The 18,335-nt window shown below is 37.9% G+C and overlaps 1 protein-coding gene across 3 annotated transcripts in view; it reads left to right on the top strand.

The window, feature by feature from the left end:
• efna3b (ephrin-A3b) overlaps positions 1-18,335 on the top strand; it is a 61,199-nt gene that overhangs the window by 36,217 nt on the left and 6,647 nt on the right. For all 3 annotated transcript variants that reach the window (XM_024268002.2, XM_024268001.2, XM_024268000.2), the window contains 3 exons: positions 12,717-13,009; positions 14,785-14,850; positions 15,702-15,779. In XM_024268002.2, the coding sequence (XP_024123770.1) occupies positions 12,717-13,009; positions 14,785-14,850; positions 15,702-15,779 (437 nt within the window). The remainder of the gene's footprint in view (positions 1-12,716; positions 13,010-14,784; positions 14,851-15,701; positions 15,780-18,335) is intronic.

Raw genomic sequence — 18,335 nt, 5'->3', positions numbered from 1 at the left:
GGGTATATTTACACCAGAATGTCTAACTTCACTAGTTCAGTGTAAAAAAGCCTTATCTTGCACTTATTTTTAACTTGTATAATTTTGACAAAATATATTTTTGTATGGAGAGCAAAATATTGAAAGTAATTTAAGGTTTAAATTCATTTATACTGGAATATGCCTGCATTTTTATTATTCATAATATTTCATCTACATGCTGTTTTGGCTAATTTAGGCTTTTTGTTTGTTTGTTTTTCAGGCTGTTTTAGAGTTTAGCTAATATTTCAGCTACATGCTAGCTGCTATCGCTAATTTCAGCTTTTTTTGTTTTTGTTTTTTAGGCTGTTTTAGAGTTTAGCTAATATTTCAGCTACATGCTAGCTGCTATCGCTAATTTCAGCTTTTTTTGTTTTTGTTTTTTAGGCTCTTTTAGAGTTTAGCTAATATTTCAGCTACATGCTAGCTGCTTTGGCTAATTTTGGCTTTCTTTTGGGTTGCCAGTTTTTAGGCTGTTTTAGAGTTTAGCTAATATTTCAGCTACATGCTAGCTGTTATCGCTAATTTCAGCTTTTTTGTTTTTGTTTTTTTTGGCTGTTTTAGAGTTTAGCTAATATTTCAGCTACATGCCAGCTGTTTTGGCTAATTTAGGCTTTTTTCCATTATTTAACTCTTTTTGAAGTTTAACTATTTTTTCAGCTACATGCTAGCTGTTTTGGCTGACCTAAGTTTCTCTTTTTTTTAGTTTATCAAGCTAATTTAGCATTTAGCTAATATTTTAGCTGGCTATCAGCTTCAGCGTTTTCAGCTATTGGCTTCAGTGATTTCAGCTATCAATTTCAGCATCTTCAGCTATCAGCACTAGCATCTTCAGCTGCCAAATTCAGCTTACAGCATTCACTCTAGCATCATTGCAGGTAATGCTATATATCTAGTTCATAATTATGTTACAAAGTTAAGGTTTAAAGTTTCAGAAATTAAATTTTAGAGTGTTGAGTAAATGTTTATACCTAAGTTGGGTTTTGGATTTTGGCCCCTTGTGTGATTGAGTTTGACTCCCCTGCTCTATGTCTGAAAAAAGGAGTTTTAGTGAACTCCACTGCTGAGAAAAATGTTTCTAAACCAGAGAGGAAGCATAAGCAGAAACAAGCGAAAAGTTCAAGTGCTACTTCGTGTCACACACCAGAGTGTGCAAAATGTGTACGGATCCCCTGAGGGAGTGCTGGGCTGCTGTCACAGCCGAACTGAGGAACCATTTGGTGTTTTGACCTCACAATTCAACCCTTAATCCTGAGTGTCAGGCAGGGAGGCCTCGGATTCAAACTCACAATCTCACAGTTTTAAAAGATCTGAGTGGCATGTATTTTGAGTAGAAAAAACCCTCCACAAAGTGTGAATCTGAAGAAGCACATAACAAGACAGAGAGTGACCCAGGAGGGGGCACGTTTTCAAATGTAACAAAGTGACAGTGTTGTAGATGAGTTCTTTTCTTCCTCATTAATGCCTAATAAAACTACAATGTTGCACTTTATCCTGCAACTATTGTGACTGCATGACGTCTTATGTGAAAACAAACCAAATGAAGTTTGACTTAACCACAGTGTTAACAGAGTCTGACAAAAGTACATAATGCAGCCTGGAGAGGACTTTTTGCAGCGTCTATGTAATCCCAGTTTGGACGGGGTAAACAAAGACGTAGGTGGATCCAGTAATCTACAAGTGGATGCATCAGAATGCAGTGGAGCAGGGAGTTTGTGACCTTCTATGTCACTGCTTCAAGCAACATTTTTTATTTGCTCCAATTTCAAAACTATTTGAATAAGGAAATACTCAGAAATGCAATTTGAATCTTCATTTTCTTTTTAAATATGTTCTTAAAGAAAATGTATTTACACATTTTCATAAAAAAAAAGTTGTATTATACACCAACATGGTCATGTTTATATTAGTAATTTCTGTTTATTTTTTATTTTGTTTGCGTTTTTAATTTAAGTATATTTTCTGCAGCGGGGTGTATTTTATTTTGAAAGGAACTTGTATGTGCTGCTGTCCAAAGTAAAAACAAATAAATAAAAATGACATTTATAGAAAAATTTTATACTGTTATATTTCAAATATTGTACGTTTTTGAAAGCTATATATTTTTTTATAAATGAATAACTCATTAGTCCAAAAGACAAATCAAACAGGAAGTGGGATTTTGTGGCTCTCCTTGGTTATCTGGACATTAAAAACTGGACCAAATAGATCCAAATAGTTTTGGATCTGTCTACACTGTAAAAAGTGAATCATTGAAATCATTAACAACAGCTACTTAATTTGATCCAAATGTTTCACTTTTTTCAGTGTACAAATTACTATTTCTAATAAAATGTTTCCACATGTTGTTTGTATTTTTTTGACTTTAGTTCTCTGGAGAATCTGAGAGCAAAAACATGAATGTTCTGCTGGTCTTTAGTGCGCCTTTGACAAAGAATAAAAATAGAAAACTCAAGGTGAAGTAGGCACAAACAAAGTTAGACTGCCTTGATAGTTCCATTGTTTCACTCCATTGATTAGTGTTTTTTTATAAACCGCTAATTGAGCACTTAACTGTTAAGATTAGTCATGTGCTTCAGCTTTGCGTGCATTCATTTCAGGCCTTTGAGACTCAGAGTGTATGAATACATCAAATTAATTCTGCATGCAGCAGTGCATTAATAGAAATGTTAAAGCTCCATGTCGTCTTTTGTCTGACGGGGAGACTCAGACACATTTAATCGCTTAAAAGACTTCAGGCTGGCGCCTAACGATGTTGACTGTGCCTAACAACCTATGGATGAGGAACTGAGTGTGCGAGTGTGTATTTGTGTGCTTTTTGTTGCATCCTTTCCCATCTGTCATTTGTTTGCTGATCTTTTTTTCAAACTGAGCTCTAAAGAATCCAATTTTTAAACTCATTTTATTCTACATTTTGGTGATTACATTTATAAGATGTAACCAGGGGTGGAACTACTGTGGGGGGCAAGGGGATGGCTGCCAGTAAAAAGCTTCCCCTCTCTCTCATTTTTTTTGTCAAAATTAGTTTTATAACTAACACAGATTTTAAGAATATATTAATTCAAGTTTTTCAAGCATTGATAGTGACACAAAATCTAAAAAAGCTGCTGTTTTATATTAACAACTATAATAAAACTGTTCAAATGTGTATTTTTTATGTCCATTAATCAACTTAAAACAGAAACTTTCTGTTTAAAAACAAAGAAACATGAGAAATGTGTGTGGCTCATGTTTTTATAGCTTTTATTCAACTCACTTCATTATGTATTTTTCTAGTCTTATGTTGGAAAAACATTTTTGGAGTAAGTCTCTTTTGGGGAACGTTGTCTTTACCACTGACCCTATTCCATCTACTGGACGTTCCCCTCGTGTATCACCTGGTTGTGCAACACGAACAATTCAGAATTAGTCAGTGGTGGGCTGTCAGAGCCAGACAGTCTCTGTTGGCCTAAAAATTTTAAGGAAAGTGCATTTAAATCTATATTCATAGATATGTAAGGAAATGTACTGTCCTTAAAAGAAAAATACAATTATTCTTTGTTGTCTCCGGTCTGTCTGCGGTAAGCCAGGGGTGTCAAACTCCAGGCCTCGAGGGCAGGTATCCTACATGTTCTCCAACCAACCTGCTGTCAAAGCCCCTTATTGGCTAAACACACCTGATCCAGGTAATCAGCAGCAGATAAGGCAGGATTTCTGGAAAACATGTAGGACACTGGCTGTAAAGAGTATTGCAATATCCAATCAGATCTCAGACTGCAACATCAAGGCCAGCCAGAGGGCTTCTCACCATCCCTGAGCATGAAACGCAGAAGAGAAAAGCTGATTTATTCTGGGATAATATTCCTGCCTTGTTTTTTTTTTTCATATTTATATTCATAAGTTACATTTTTAAAGTTTTTAAAATGTAGTTTTCGTGTGTTCAGTAAATGTTTATCCTGTGTGGCCCAGGACCTGAGGTGGTTGTTGGATGAGCAATACAGAGAATTTGGGTGTAATTACTGGGCTGGTATTGCCGATTTAGATACTGATGCTTTTTCCTTGAAATGTTGTGACTATGCAATAACTTTTGGAAAAACATAATGTTTTTTTGACACAGGACAGATACAGAACTAATTACAACATTTAGAAGTAAACATACATCAAATATAGAACATGTGTATTATTTATGATATTATAATAATAATTATAACGAGAAAACAGTTACTAGTGCACTATTAGGTTTTACATTCTCTGTTGTGCATTTTGTTTTTTTCGTTATCAAACTGCAAAGAGAAGATTTTGAACGTGGGCTGTGTCAAAGACTGATACGAGTCTGCTGAGCCGTAATGGCGAGTGTTCTCTAACCACGCCAAATTGTGTGTTTGTTTGGATTTTTGAGCCCCGAATGGTTGCTGATGAAGCTGTGAGGCGTATTATGATAGATGGTAGGAAGGAGGACTTCTCTGAAGACTTGGGCTCAAATTGCACCGCCTTCCTCTAGAATTAGGTGTACAGCTTCATTCTGACTTTTTTTTTGTTCATTTTGAAGCAAAAATACTGAAGGAAAACAACACATTTACCCTAAATTGCAGTGGAAAAAGTGTTTGGCACTGTAATAGAAGATGATTTGTGATAAAGCAGAATGGTAATAAGTGGTCCTTAATTGGCCATTAGAGAGACAGAACAGAGCTGTTTGGTAATGAGGGAATGGGTTTTAGTGCAAGGCAATAGGCCCCAGAAGCCCACCCCGTGCCTCCCCTCACCCTTTCTTTTTTACTACAGTATCTCCACAGCAAGGGCTTTTTCTGTTGTCATGGTGACTAATGTTGGAAGCCAGCTGTGGTTTTTGTTTTAGGCTGCAGGTTACTTGGTTCCCCTCTTTGTCTAGCTTTACTTTTTGGCTTAGCTTCCCTTTGTGCAACAGTGTTAAAAAAAACATCTTGGCGATTTTTTTTGTCACAGCCATGGGTCAAATAAAGGGTTGAAGTTTCCTGTGAGCTTTTGTTTTACTTTGTTTCAAGTGTTTCTTATACATGTTGGCTCCAATAGCCATAAGCAGCACAGGCTGAAAGCTGGCTGAGGTTTAAACGAACGACCCCACCCACCTCGCAGTTCAAGTAGGTTAAAACAAGTGCAAGCAGCTAAAGAATTATTTGCAAATGCTACATGACCCAGGCCTGCTTGATGGATGGAACCATTTCTCATCCCGCGTTGTCCCTCTGCCTGGCAAGCGCTGTTCCCTGCCCCAGATCCCTTATTAAAGGTGGCTCAGGAGAGGAATCTGAGTAATGTTGTTGTTGTAGAGAACAACTTACCCCTGCACTGGAGCTTTTTTCTTTTTCCTTTTCTCCTCCTGCAGTCCTGATATTCAAGCCTCCAGACCCTGACCCAAACACATCAGTCAGCGAGACACTGGTGCCGCGTGACTTGGCCAGGAAGTGGGCTGAAAAAGGCAGTGAGAATCATTTCTATGCAGCGCATTGATCAGGTTTCACTGGACACCGGTGAACCGTCGGCCGTTCGACTGTACTTACAGACGTGTGCGCGCTGGTGCTGTTGGACTTTTTGTGAACTGACAGGGTCAGGGTTAGTGTTGTGTGTTTGGGGCAGGGAACGCGACAATCAATAGCCAGGTCAGAGGGTAATGTCTCTCTGAGTGCTGAGTCTATACACAGCCATCAGGAGGGATCACTATCAATCATGGGAGACCTTAGGGAATCCACACTCCCCTCCTCTTTAGTGTCTTTTTACCCCCTCTGGCCTCGGAGTGTGTTTCTGGTGGAAAGACTCTGGGAACACAAGCTAGGGAACATGTAGTGGGAATATATATTTTTCCTGGGAGGATTTATGGGAGCAAATTGACAGAACAAGACGGAAAGGCGGGTTTGTATTGACACTCGGTGAATGACGTCCGAGGTTTGGGAGGCAAAAGCCTTAAAGTCGAGGAGCCCGGTGAAGCGTAAAATAGGCTGTGTTGGCGATTTGAGCAATAAATGGTGAAAAATAATCAATAAAATCACAAATTAAAGTAAGTCCTGAGCTCAATCTGAGGCTAAATCAACAAGTTTTTTGTGTCCTGCTTGTCACCCTTTCATTACTTCTCCGATCTCTTTTTATGTCTGCACAGTTTTCATCATCTTCTGATCAAAAATGATGCATTGTATTTCCCTGAGTGTTCTGGGACAAAAAAATGACTGATCACCTTTATGTGATTGACTGCAGTAAACCCCACAGAAACGTGCATAATGGGGAGGCGCAGCTATCGAACGCAGCTCAGGGTTAAAGGATTAATAACAAGTGTCATTATTGCCGGTACACTGTAACAGCACACAGTCGATATCTGCAGTGCAGGATTGAGGTGGAGGAAGAGGAGGAGGAGGTTTTGGACTAAGAAAAAGAGTGAAGCAGAGTTATGACTCAAAACGAGGTAGAAAACCTAAAAAAAAGGTGCAGAATGACTCGGATAGAGCTGCAGGTTGTATTGGATCACATGTATGCTGTGTGTGAGCTGCAAGGCGAGGATCCCTGTTAGCTGTAACACTTTGATCAATTACCAATGAAGAACTGATGCTCTAGAGGTCTGAACCGCTGGATGTGTGTCAGAGTGTGTGTGTGTGTGTAGCTGCTTAAGGCGGCTGCCTACTTCAGGCTGTTGGACACACTCTAGACAGGTATCGATTTTAAATGAGAGAAGTTAGAACCAATTCGCTCGCTACACCCTGTCAGACAGATGTATACTCACAAGTTTCTGTTTTTTTTAATGTTTTTTCTCCCACCGAACAGAACCAGGGGAACAAGTGGGGAGACAAAAGTGAGGAGGTGAAAGGAGGAGGCTGAGGATGCTGAGGGAAGGACTCCTGTCTGTGTTTGATGAGAGCTCTCACTGATGCCACTGATCTTTGGGAGTCTCCATTCAGCAGGGGAGCCATTCAATTATACCTACCGCTCCGCTGGTTGATTGTAGTCCCCCCGCAACAAATGTTAGCATCTTTGTACCAAAGTGAGATGGGATTAAGATTTTGGCCTCAGGAGGCAGAGTGGCTTTTAAGTCCTGATTGGCAATCATTTGTAACCCTGCTGGACAAGTTTTAATCCAGCCCAACCTTTTGGCCGTCCACGGCCCTTTCTTTGATTCTTTTAACCTTGTTTTATCTTGGTATATGTGAGGGTTTTTTTGGACTGATTATCAAGCTGTCGCGAACCCCCACTGCTGACCAATCAACCACCCGTAGTTGTTTCTGTTTGATCGCTGAGTGCGAAAGCAGGAACTGTAAAACTCAAGACACCTAAATCATAATTGTGTCATCTGGGTGGAAATCAGCAACTGAATTAAGGCCCCATATTGGGCAATAACTTTAACAAAAAAGATAAAAAGAAAGTGAACTTAAATAAAGACTTTGATATGTTGTATTTATAATGAAATAAAGTAAACCTCTTAGATTTTTTACTTTATGTTTGTAGATTTCTGAGCAGGAATTTTTAAGTGAATTGCCAAATACTTTTATTTACAAATCCTCTATTTACTGTCTAAAGGCTTGAAAACAACATCAATTTGAAAGGGAACTAATTGGACTGAGAGAAGCTTTAGAGAAAATCACGAATAAGAAACCTGCTGAACATTTCATCAAATTAAACTTATTAAAATACTCCCTATGATGCACACTTGATATTTTAAAAATTTTGAAAAATTTCTCAGAAATTGATCGAAAATGGTCAGATTTTGAGTCAATTCTGTATCAGGAGGGTTGTGATGAAAGGTACATGCATTTCGTCTTAGAAAACTTTTAATAAACAATAAAAAACTCTAATGAAAACTAATCAAAATTTTGACTTAAAGATGAAAACATTCTTGTTTTTGCCCAATAAAACACTTGGTATCATCCCAAAATGATAACAAATATTTCAAAGATTGTTCAAATTTGACCTCAAGTTGAAACTCTTTATGCAGATTTCCAAAAATCAATTTATGTTTTTCATCCTGTGTGGCTTCTTTTCTCTAACAAACTTAACTGTGATCAGAGTTTTTTTGTTCTTTTAACTAAGCTTAAGTTCTTGGGGCTGACTTCTCAAAATGCACTATTTTTATAATCCTCCTCTTCGTGTTATTGTGTTTATCTTTAATATTTTTGTATTTTGCTTTACCTCTCGGCCTGGATTCCCTTAAAAAATATAGTTCAAATGTTAAGTAATTGAAATAAAGTTACGTTTTAAAAAAAAGGTGATGTGAGAAAATCTAAAAAATCAACGTTGTTTTTAAACAAAAGGAAAACAGGTGGATAGAAAAAAGCAAAGTGAACTGAATTGTTATACCAGAGATGGACAAACTTTTTGACTTGTTGGCCAAAAAAGTTCTAAAATTTTGACAAAAGGGTTAGATAAGAAGCAGATGTGTGGAGTGTTTGATAATCCACCTCAGAAAAGAAAGAAATAAAAGCAGAATCTGGACAAACACATGGTTTAAATTGGATCGAAAATTAATAAGGACAATTTTAAACAAAATATTTTGGAATTTTAATTCCAAAATTGTGACTTTTGATCTAATTTTTGGGCCAATCGTATCAATGGCTTGATGTTCCTCAACCCAAATATAAACTGCTGCGTTCAAGTGGTGTTGGAATGATAGGAAAAAATGACTCGGAAAATACACATGAACATCAGAAAAACAACAAAATCTTCCAAAATCACACAAATGCATAGTAACTATCTGCATCTAGACAAATGTCAATGTATTTATAGTGCACCGCTTAGGGGTTCAGTATCGTTTATTCCAGTTTGACGGGGCCAGATTGGGCTAAACAGACTATTTAACAGGTAAAAAGAGGACAAAATTAAAGAAAACTAATATTTCCATAGTAATTATTAAATCAAATAAAAATACTTCTCATTACTTATGAGCTTTTTTGTGTGATTGATGGACATTTATTAGCATTTGCATTTAAATGAAAATCTGCTTTAATGTCACCTGCTCATAAGAAAATACAAACTTTCCCTCTTTTGATGTTTCCTGTCTTGCAGGAGTAACTGCATCCGAGAACATTTTTCTAGCATTTATCACTGACTGATTGGACAGCTCAGTGCTGGTGACAAACTCCTTCCATAATGAGTCGTTGTAGATGGATAGGCCACAGAAGAAGGGGAGGTTTCTCTATTTGTGTCCCTCTTGCTGTTCACCTTCCCAAAGCAAGTCTTGTATTTAAGCAGCAGCAGAAGTAAGCGAGCTCTGGTTACAAAGCGGAATGATTGCTCCCTCTGTCAAAGTGTTTTATTGATGTACGCTGCTCCAAGATCCCGGGCAGACAATAGTCAGGCAGAGGGGTAGCTCTGTGGCATTATGTTGCCTATGACTGATTTATATAGGCAACATCGTCTCTCTATGACTCCGTCTCTGTCTCCCCCTCTGATGTGATTTTACAGTAGTGACATTGATCCAAGCCCCACTTTGATCTCGCTCTTAGCTGCTGCTCCGTCTTCCTCCCATTTGCTGTCTCCTTCTCCCTCGCTGCTCCCCAGTGGGCACACTCTGCTGCTTTTAACCCCAACTACCCCCCGTCTCATCCTATAAACCTTCCTATCGTTCCCTCTATCCCGCCATCTCTTCACCTCACCGCTAGATCTGTGTTTATAAGTGTTCTTTAGCTCTTGGAAGCCTCTGCTCAGATCCTACGAATTGTGTTGCTGAGAGCCGTCTACATCTCCTTACTCACTTTTTATCAGCCTCAACCGGTACGGCCTTACGAGCGCACCGAACGAATGGGAAGCATATGGAGAGCGCCAGAGAGCAATAGATTCTGACTTTTCCTAACCAGCTGTACTCTATCTCAGCTTCTGGCCTTTGCAGCTTATTTGGAATTTGATGAAAGGCTGCTATATAATAAACTGTAATATCAAAGAAGGCAATAAAAGGGGGAAAAAGGACTGCAGATGCTGTGGGAAGAGGAAAGTCACTATTTTGTCTGTCAGGTTGACCTTTTCTTTTGAATCTTTGGAAATTCACATTGAAAATTTACATATTTATTGAATTCTCTTTTGTCTTGGAGCAATCTGGAGGAGCAATATAATGTAATGAGCGCTGGGATTACTCAGCAGAAAAAGAAAAAAAAATGTGACCAACAGATAGCTTCCATCTGCTTTTACCTTAAAGGTTTTGTCCATAAAAATATCTACTTTTTGATTGTTTGGGACAGGGGCGGAGCTATAGAGGCTTTGCCCCTCAATTTTTGAGTCAATATTAGTATCATTATTGACAAATATTAAGAAATCATAAAAAATGCTTCTTTAAAAATTAAGAACATTTTACATTTTTTAAAATAAAATCTTGAGCCCCTCCAATGATTACCTCACCGTTGTATTCTCTTTGCCCGCCCATTCCGCTCTGCTTTTCTTCCAAAATCTTATAAATGAAATGTTTTAGCTCCTTAACTGGTTTGGGAATAAACAATAAAACTTCAGATTCTTGCCATTCACCATTTGGTTACTCGTCTGCATGCAGGTGCATCTTTAGTTATGGAACTGACACTTATTTTGCATCGCAAAATTAACATTTCTGATTCACAATAAGCTAAAAAAAATCAATTTTAAGCAGTAAAAAGAATATTATGAATATTTTTTTTTCTAATTTAGAAATTCTCAGAATATTGCACCAGCCATCAACCAGCAGTTTTCTGTATTTTTAATTTGTTGATCTCGGTCAAGTACCAAATTAATTTAATCTTTATGTATTTATTTGTTCTTGGAAAAAAATTCTCAAATGTAATAAAACTTGGCTTTATAATATATTTATCTAATGGAATAAATACAGTAAAGTTACTCTCTGAGCATCGGCATAAAGAAAACCAACCATATTATTGCAAATATTGAGTCAACTTCTAATATTGTGCATATTGTTATACCGTAAAAAGTCGCACAACTCAAAAGTACAAATGAATGATAAAAAAAAGGGCTCTCGAAAAGGTAGAACACGCTTTGCATAATGCAATAAATCTTTTTTTGCGTATGCAACTGCAGGAGAGCTTATGTCATAAATGGATAAGGCTGTAGGTACGACTCCTAAAAAACACTGGCTTGAATGCATTTTTCATGCAGCACTCATCTGCACGCTCCCTCCAAACTAATCTTGCTCTGAAATTGGCCACGTCTGATTTCCAGATCATCCATGAGATGAAACCAAAACACATTAAGCTTCTTGAGGTTTTCTTGTGCTGCTTATACAACTATTTATTTGACGGTGAAAGGGAAGGCATGTGTAGTTTGTGTTTGTGTACATTTGTGTGCTCGGTTCCATGAAAATAAAGGGCTGGCACGGAGAATTAGGCTGGGGCTCATTGTCGCATACAAAGCCACGCTTGCACACGTGCACATGCATGAATCCAGCTTTTATCCTAAAATAGTGATTTACTTTGATTTTACTCAAGGTGCTTCTACTTTTTTCCCCTCACTCATTATCCCTTCATCTCCAAAAACTTGCCTTTTGTTTGGTTGAACCAACCAGCTCTTTGTGTCTCCGTCTGCTCATTCACTCCGTCTGCACTCACACCTCCCTTCAAGTGAATCCCTCACTCATCATCTGCATTTTCTGTAAATATGAAAAGGCGTGTTTTTCCTTCCAGTAATACAACAGAAAGTAAATTTCTTCTTCAGGCTAAATGATGTAATGAGAGAACATTAGAGGAGAAGAGATGAGAGCAGAGGATGAATGTCTAACAATTAATCTTCCTTTTCTTTTTCTCTCCGAGAGAGAGAGATGGGAGAAATTGAAAGCTTTGAAAGGCAAATTCAGGAAGGATTTGGAGATAGCTTTGAGAAGTAATGGAGAGAGGGAGACATTGGCAACAGAGTTTCGATCTTCATTTAATAATTGAATAATAATCTCCCTGGAGACATGACCTAGAACTGGCAGTGGGAGAGAGGCGGCCCGACGATGAGTCACTGCTGCCCCCTTGTGATTTCCCGGCGTCACTGCCGGCGAGTGAGCTGGTGGGCACATGCTCATCGGTGTGTGTATGATTTACAACCCCGATCTATCTGTGTCACACTGATACGGGCCCCATGCCTGTGATGAGGGGGAAAAGACGGCTTTAGGATGTCAGGAAAGATTTCAGTTTGTCACACACACATAAATAAGTCCCATCCAGTCACAGAATCAGACCCCATCTTCTTGTCAAGCTGGGTCTTTTTTAGGGTTGACGCTGATATATGAGCTTTGGAGGGGGTGTTGTTGCCAAGAAGTTGACGGCTGACGCGAGCGCTGAGTCGCGCTCCGGCTGATGTACGAGCAGCGGGGTTAAGGGGATAGGAGAAGCTCGTGGTCCTGGGATCTGGAGTCCGTCCTGAAGAGCCAACTCTGCATTCTTTGTGTGCATCCGCCACAAATACACACATCCACACACCTGCTTTGTGATATTATTAACTCGCTAACACTCAAAGAGTTGTTTGACAGCAGGTGAGCTCTCTAAAAAGAACGGAGCACTGCAGGGATCTGAAGTGTTGTCTCCGTAGTGAAGACTGATGAGTCCAAAGTCAGGCCATTGAAGTGACACCGAAGAAAAATTTGATTAAATTATCTTTTCAGTGTAGTCAACTTGAGCTTTAGAAATCTCTGTTCTTGTCAAACTTGCTGCAGAAATATCAAAAAACACAAAAGGTCACATCATTTGAAAATCGTGACCTTTTTTAGATGTACGAATTTTATTTTAAATATTCTGTCTTGTTTGTTTTTCCAGTCTGCGCAGGGAGGGGTTCACCATGCAGGTGAATGTCAACGATTACCTGGACATCTACTGTCCCCACTACAACGACAGCCAGCGCATGGTGGGCACCGGAGAGCAGTACGTCCTCTACATGGTCAGTTACCGTGGCTACAGGAACTGTGACCCCCAGATGGGCTTCAAGAGGTGGGAGTGCAACCGGCCGCACGCTCCCCACGCGCCCATCAAGTTCTCGGAGAAGTTCCAGCGCTACAGCGCCTTCTCTCTGGGCTACGAGTTCCACGTCGGCCATGAGTATTACTACATCTGTGAGTGCAAACAGAAACTCCCTCATTAGTCTTTAGTAACTGTCCACAAAATACAGAATAACAAAATGTGTTAGAAAGAAAAACTACACCTGAAGAAATTATAAAAGCTTTATTTTTTATTAGGGCTATGAAAGTTAACGCCTTAATTCACAAGATTAGTCAAAAACCAAAAAGGCGTCCTGACGTCCAGCGGTAGTAAAACTGTCTAAAATAAACTATGATTGAGATTTTATTAAATTAAAGAGATAATATAGCATTTATTTGTAGTTTTTTGACAATATTATTTTAATAAATAAGGAAAAAGATGAATGTTGATCCGACAGCTGCAGCATAGAATCAAAGATCCGCTGGGGTGGGCGGAGCCAAACTAAACTGTCTACTATTAGAAATCAAATAACTAGGAAACCGATCATTATTTTATTTTTTGATGGGGGCCGACATATTTTTTTTCTACAGTGACAAGCACCGGCGTTGTCTAAAAATTGCGGAAACTCCGCGGTTCTCCGCGAAAGCGACCAGTTCAGAGTGGACAGACACGGCCCCACCCGTTAGCAGATCCCAACCTGTAATCCTGGTGGATCAAACTTCTCCAAAATGGTTTCTTCATTATTTTTATAAACACTATAAGGAAAATTTATGAGAAAAAAAAGAAAAAGCTGAAAAAAAACTGAATTCCAGGAAAAAAGTCAATTTAACAGCAACTCTTAGGAGAGAATTTCTTTTTTGAGGTTCCAAAGTTTAAAATAAATGTTCTAAATGTACAATTTTACATGTTATTTCATATTGTGATTATAGGAGTCTGGCAAATACTGTAACTAAAAAAATAAAAAAATAAATAAATGAAAATTGCAATGAATTTTCCAGGTTTGCGATTTATTAGTTACATTTTTTATCGATTCCCAGCCCTATTTTTATTATAGTTTTTGGTAAACATTTATCTTAGATTTGCCTGAACTCAGTGGTCGTGTAGTTTTGAGATAACAAATTGCTGCTTCACATCTAATCTCATCACCCCGCTGTAAAGCAGCCTCATCCATTTTGCTGACTGCTAATTAGATTAACTTGCAACACTTTGTGCCAAAATGACACTGAGTGAGTAATGAACTTTTAGTTTGACGGAAAACCTTTCAGAACGCGTTATCGGGTGGCAGCCTTACTTTACAGAGCATGTTTTTGCAGATCTGCAATTAACAAAAGTGTCACAACAAGGGATAAATCTGCTTTTTTATTATTATTTTAAAAAATAACTTTCATTTACTAGATAAAGGAGGTTTTGCTTAAACTGTCTGAACCTGATTTTTTCTTAGCCTTGACAGCTCATTTTAAGCACTGGTGTTTTAGCTTGTCACAAAATGAGCAAATGTTCTTTTTTAACACTTTTTCTACCGACTAAGTTAAGTAGTCTTCCTGGTGTGCCGCGATTCATTTAAGATAAAGTGTGAAAAAGAAAAGAGAGCAGCTCAATTGAAACCTTCAACTTAAAAATGTAATTTTTCGTTTTTTTTTTTTAATTTACGGAGGCAAACTAGTAAAACTTTTCCAGGGAAATGTTCAATCTTGATGCATTTTAGATTCATATTTTTGGATAAAAAAATCATAAAATATCATATAATTGCAAACTGTTCTCTTGTATTCTTATATAATTACATTTAACACCTGAACACGGTGTAAAAAATAAATAAAAATAAAGGTCACTAACAAGCTTTAATTGAACTTTATCAAAAAGAAAAGCTGAATTTGTTGTGTTAATCTCATGTATTTTTTTGGTTTGACAGCCACGCCAACCCACCATCATGGGCGCAGCTGTCTTCGGCTACGAGTGTACGTCTGCTGCTCCACCGGTGAGTCACGTCCTCTTGAGTGTAGGAGGTTCTTGACCTGCAGCGCCAGAACCCTCAACACCTCTGGAAGACACCCGGCTCTTCTCTTAATTCATACACACTTGCTGCATCCACACACCGCCTCAATGGAAGCTAAAAGCAGCGCAGCTATTAATACTTCTGCTGAGTTTCCCCAGCTGCTTTTTCACCTGCAGCATTTTTTCCTCTTGCTCGTCTTTTACTTTTCTTCTTTTTTTTTATTTTTTTCTCCTATTGTTCCCCCCGTCTTCCTGCACTGTGCCAAAAATGAGCAGCGCTCGGCTTTGAAGGCCTTCTCCTCTTCCTCTCACTTTCTTCCTCTTTCACCCTTCCTTCCTTGCTCCCTGTCAGAATGCATTTATTGCAGTGTGCAGTCAGTGGGTGGCTGTGTATACGTAGTGATCTGCTCTCTCCTTCTCCTGCCATCCTTCAGTGTTTCAGTGCGCACAGACTCACACACTCAGATACACACATTCTTTGATCCCTGGCCTGTCCGATCCTTTTAACTTCCACAGGCCCTTAGTATTAACCTCTCCTCCCTCTTTCAGCCCCACAACTCCATCACTTTCTTCTCACACACTGACTCTTCAGTTTGATCTGCCCCCCATTGCCCACCCTTCTTCAGTGTTTTTGTCAAGGCTGCTGCTGGTGTTATGGCCTGTCAGCGTGCCTGCTCTGGGGTTTTTTAACCTCTGCACTCTTGTCCTTCCAATCTCTTGCATGTTCCTCTTAAGATGTCAGCTCGGATGTAATTAAGGTCCTTTAGGTTGGAGCAGTGGTTTAACCCAGACTCCCTGCTCTTCCGTTTTTCAATCGTTCTCTTTCTGCCTCAGCATCCGACGTGGACGATGAACCAGAACCAACAGAGCCAGACTACACACTACGACCCGGCCTAAAGATAGATGATATTGGTGAGTCCTACACACACTTTTACAAAAAAACAGTCACAATTTTAAATACTTTTTATCATCAAAATTAATAAATAATCTTAAATATTCTAAAACTGCTGCAAAACTTTCAGTATTTGTATTTTTTTTGCCCAATTTTAAAGCAAAACTGCTCTTTCTATCAACACTGGCAAATAATAATACTTCTTGTTGACCTCATAGTGAGTCTTACACGGCTGTCAGTTTTTTCTAGCCAACCAATCAGAGGAAAGTGGAGCTTTTTAAAGACATGAGAGTAAAATCAGACTAAATGGACCAAAAAAAAAGCTGTGTCTGACCCGAGTCTGAGAAGATTCTATTCTGGAAAGCATTTAAATCTGCTTTATTCTTCAAAATAGGCTTATAGAAAGATCACAGGTCAAAGTACAGGCTCTTTCAGGACTTACATAACAAGAATAATTTCTTTTTTTATGTCCCATTGATAACAAAGAAACGGTGTCCTGAATATGGACAGAAACAACGATCGATTGGGGAATAGAAAAATCAAAATTATCAAATAAAAAGTGTGTGAAATAAAAGTCACTTACCACATTCTGTAGTCTGACAAGGGGAAAGAAGGTTTTTAGTTTATAATTGCCTAAAAGTCAACATTATTATCTTTTGAAATTGTGTTATTGTCAGAAATTTCACACCAAATTGAATCTTTAATCTCTTCCAGCAGGACTGACAGGATAGTCTGCATGCGGCCTGACAGGTGCCACCTTGTGTATCAGAAACAGAACCTGTTAATGTAGAGAGGCGGTCTCATTTGGGTTTTCATGTCTGGACAGTAGGCTGATACTGACAAGCTCTGCAAAATTCACTTCAGTCCTTCCAGCTTTTTTTCCTTATTATTTTTTTTATTGGAATTATCCATCAAATGAGCCAACAAATTGACCTGATTTGAGGCGGCAGAGTGAACAAGCACCATCAAAGTGACCAACTGGAGTGAAATGTGCTCTTTTCAAACATTAAATTCAGCTCAGTGAACTTCACAGCACCAGCTGGCTTGGCAAGCTGCTGATCCTGCTAAGCAACTACTTGAATATGCATTTCGCACATTTGTCGCTGCTTTTACTCAGATTAGCAAAGAACACTGAGTTTTGTGAGGAATTTACCACAAAAAGTGTCAGAATTCATTCAGAAAACAGGCAGAAGTCACCCACTGAGCTGCTGGGAGTTATGGAGCTTACCTTCATTCCATGAGGATGATTTCCATCATCAAGGATATGTAGTCTTACTTAGAATAAATATGAGATGGACATAAAAATGGAGTAAAAATTGAGGAAACTTAGAATTTTAATGATTGATTTAGTTTCCGGAGCAGAAGATGAGCAGAAAAAAACACATTACCCGCCCCAAAGATGTACTTGTTACACAACTGAACATGTAGTGGCCAAAATAATCCCCTGGGATATATTATGAGATGTGATATGTGGCGTTTTCATTCTGCCTGTTGGATACGTGCATTTGTTGTATTTTCTAAAGTACAAGATGCACTGAAGTTGCACCCCTGGCTGACCTATGGAAAAAAATATGACTTGTACTCTAAAAAATGTGGTAATAATAAAAAAATAACTCTATGCAATCTTTTATTTTAGACATTTGATGGAGTATTAAGGCCACAAAAAAAGTAATATTGTGAGTTTTTTTCTGATAAATTTATGACTTAAATCTTGCGAATTTTGGAGTTTTAATCTTGTAAAGTTAGGAGTTTTTCCTCATAAACTTACGTCTTTAAGTCTCATAAATACAAGTGATCTAATAAGAAAACTTCACAAGAATCTCCATGTTTTTAAATTTTAAGCATGACTGGTAAACAGACAATTTTGCTTCTTTTCTTAATTTATTACTTTTTTTCTTTTAAATCGAGGACTTTTTTGTTATAAATTTATTATTTTTTTCTTGTAGATTGATGACTTTTCTCGTAAATTTCTTGCTTTTTTTTCTCATAAATTTATGACTTTTTTTCTTGCATATTTGTATGACTTTTTTCTCATAAATTTATTACTATTTTTCTCATAAGTTTAGATTTTGCTTCTCGTACATTTGTTGCTTTTTTTCTCATTAATTGATTACATTTTTTCTTCTAAATTTACAACTTTTTTTCTTCCTAAATGTATGACTTTTTTCTTCAAAATTTGTAACTTTTTTTCTCCAAAATTTCCTACCTTTGTCTTGTAAATTTATGAGATTTAAAGTCATATTTATGATTTTAAAACCCGTACATTTACGAGAAAAGGTATAAATTTAGCCTATGACTCTTTAAGTCATAAATAAAGGACTTTATCATTGTAATTGAGCAGTCAAGTTTCCAAGATTCAATATCATAATTTAAATAAAACATTTTGACGCTAATTCTCTACTATAGAAATACCCATAAGAAGCTTTTTTCTGTTTTTTTTACTTTAATCTTTAATTCCAATTTTTGTTTTTCCTCCCAAATAGCAAAGTAACAGCTGATAAAGTGTGCAAATAAGCTTCTTTTTCTTTTCATTGTTTTAATTCTTTGAACAGGGCTTAATCCTAATCTCTTCCCAA

This window comes from Oryzias melastigma, linkage group LG16, assembly GCF_002922805.2.
Source record: "Oryzias melastigma strain HK-1 linkage group LG16, ASM292280v2, whole genome shotgun sequence".
Lineage (NCBI taxonomy): Eukaryota > Metazoa > Chordata > Actinopteri > Beloniformes > Adrianichthyidae > Oryzias > Oryzias melastigma.
The sequence above is the reverse complement of the archived record's forward strand: the minus strand, read 5'-3'. Positions and strand labels throughout refer to the sequence as shown.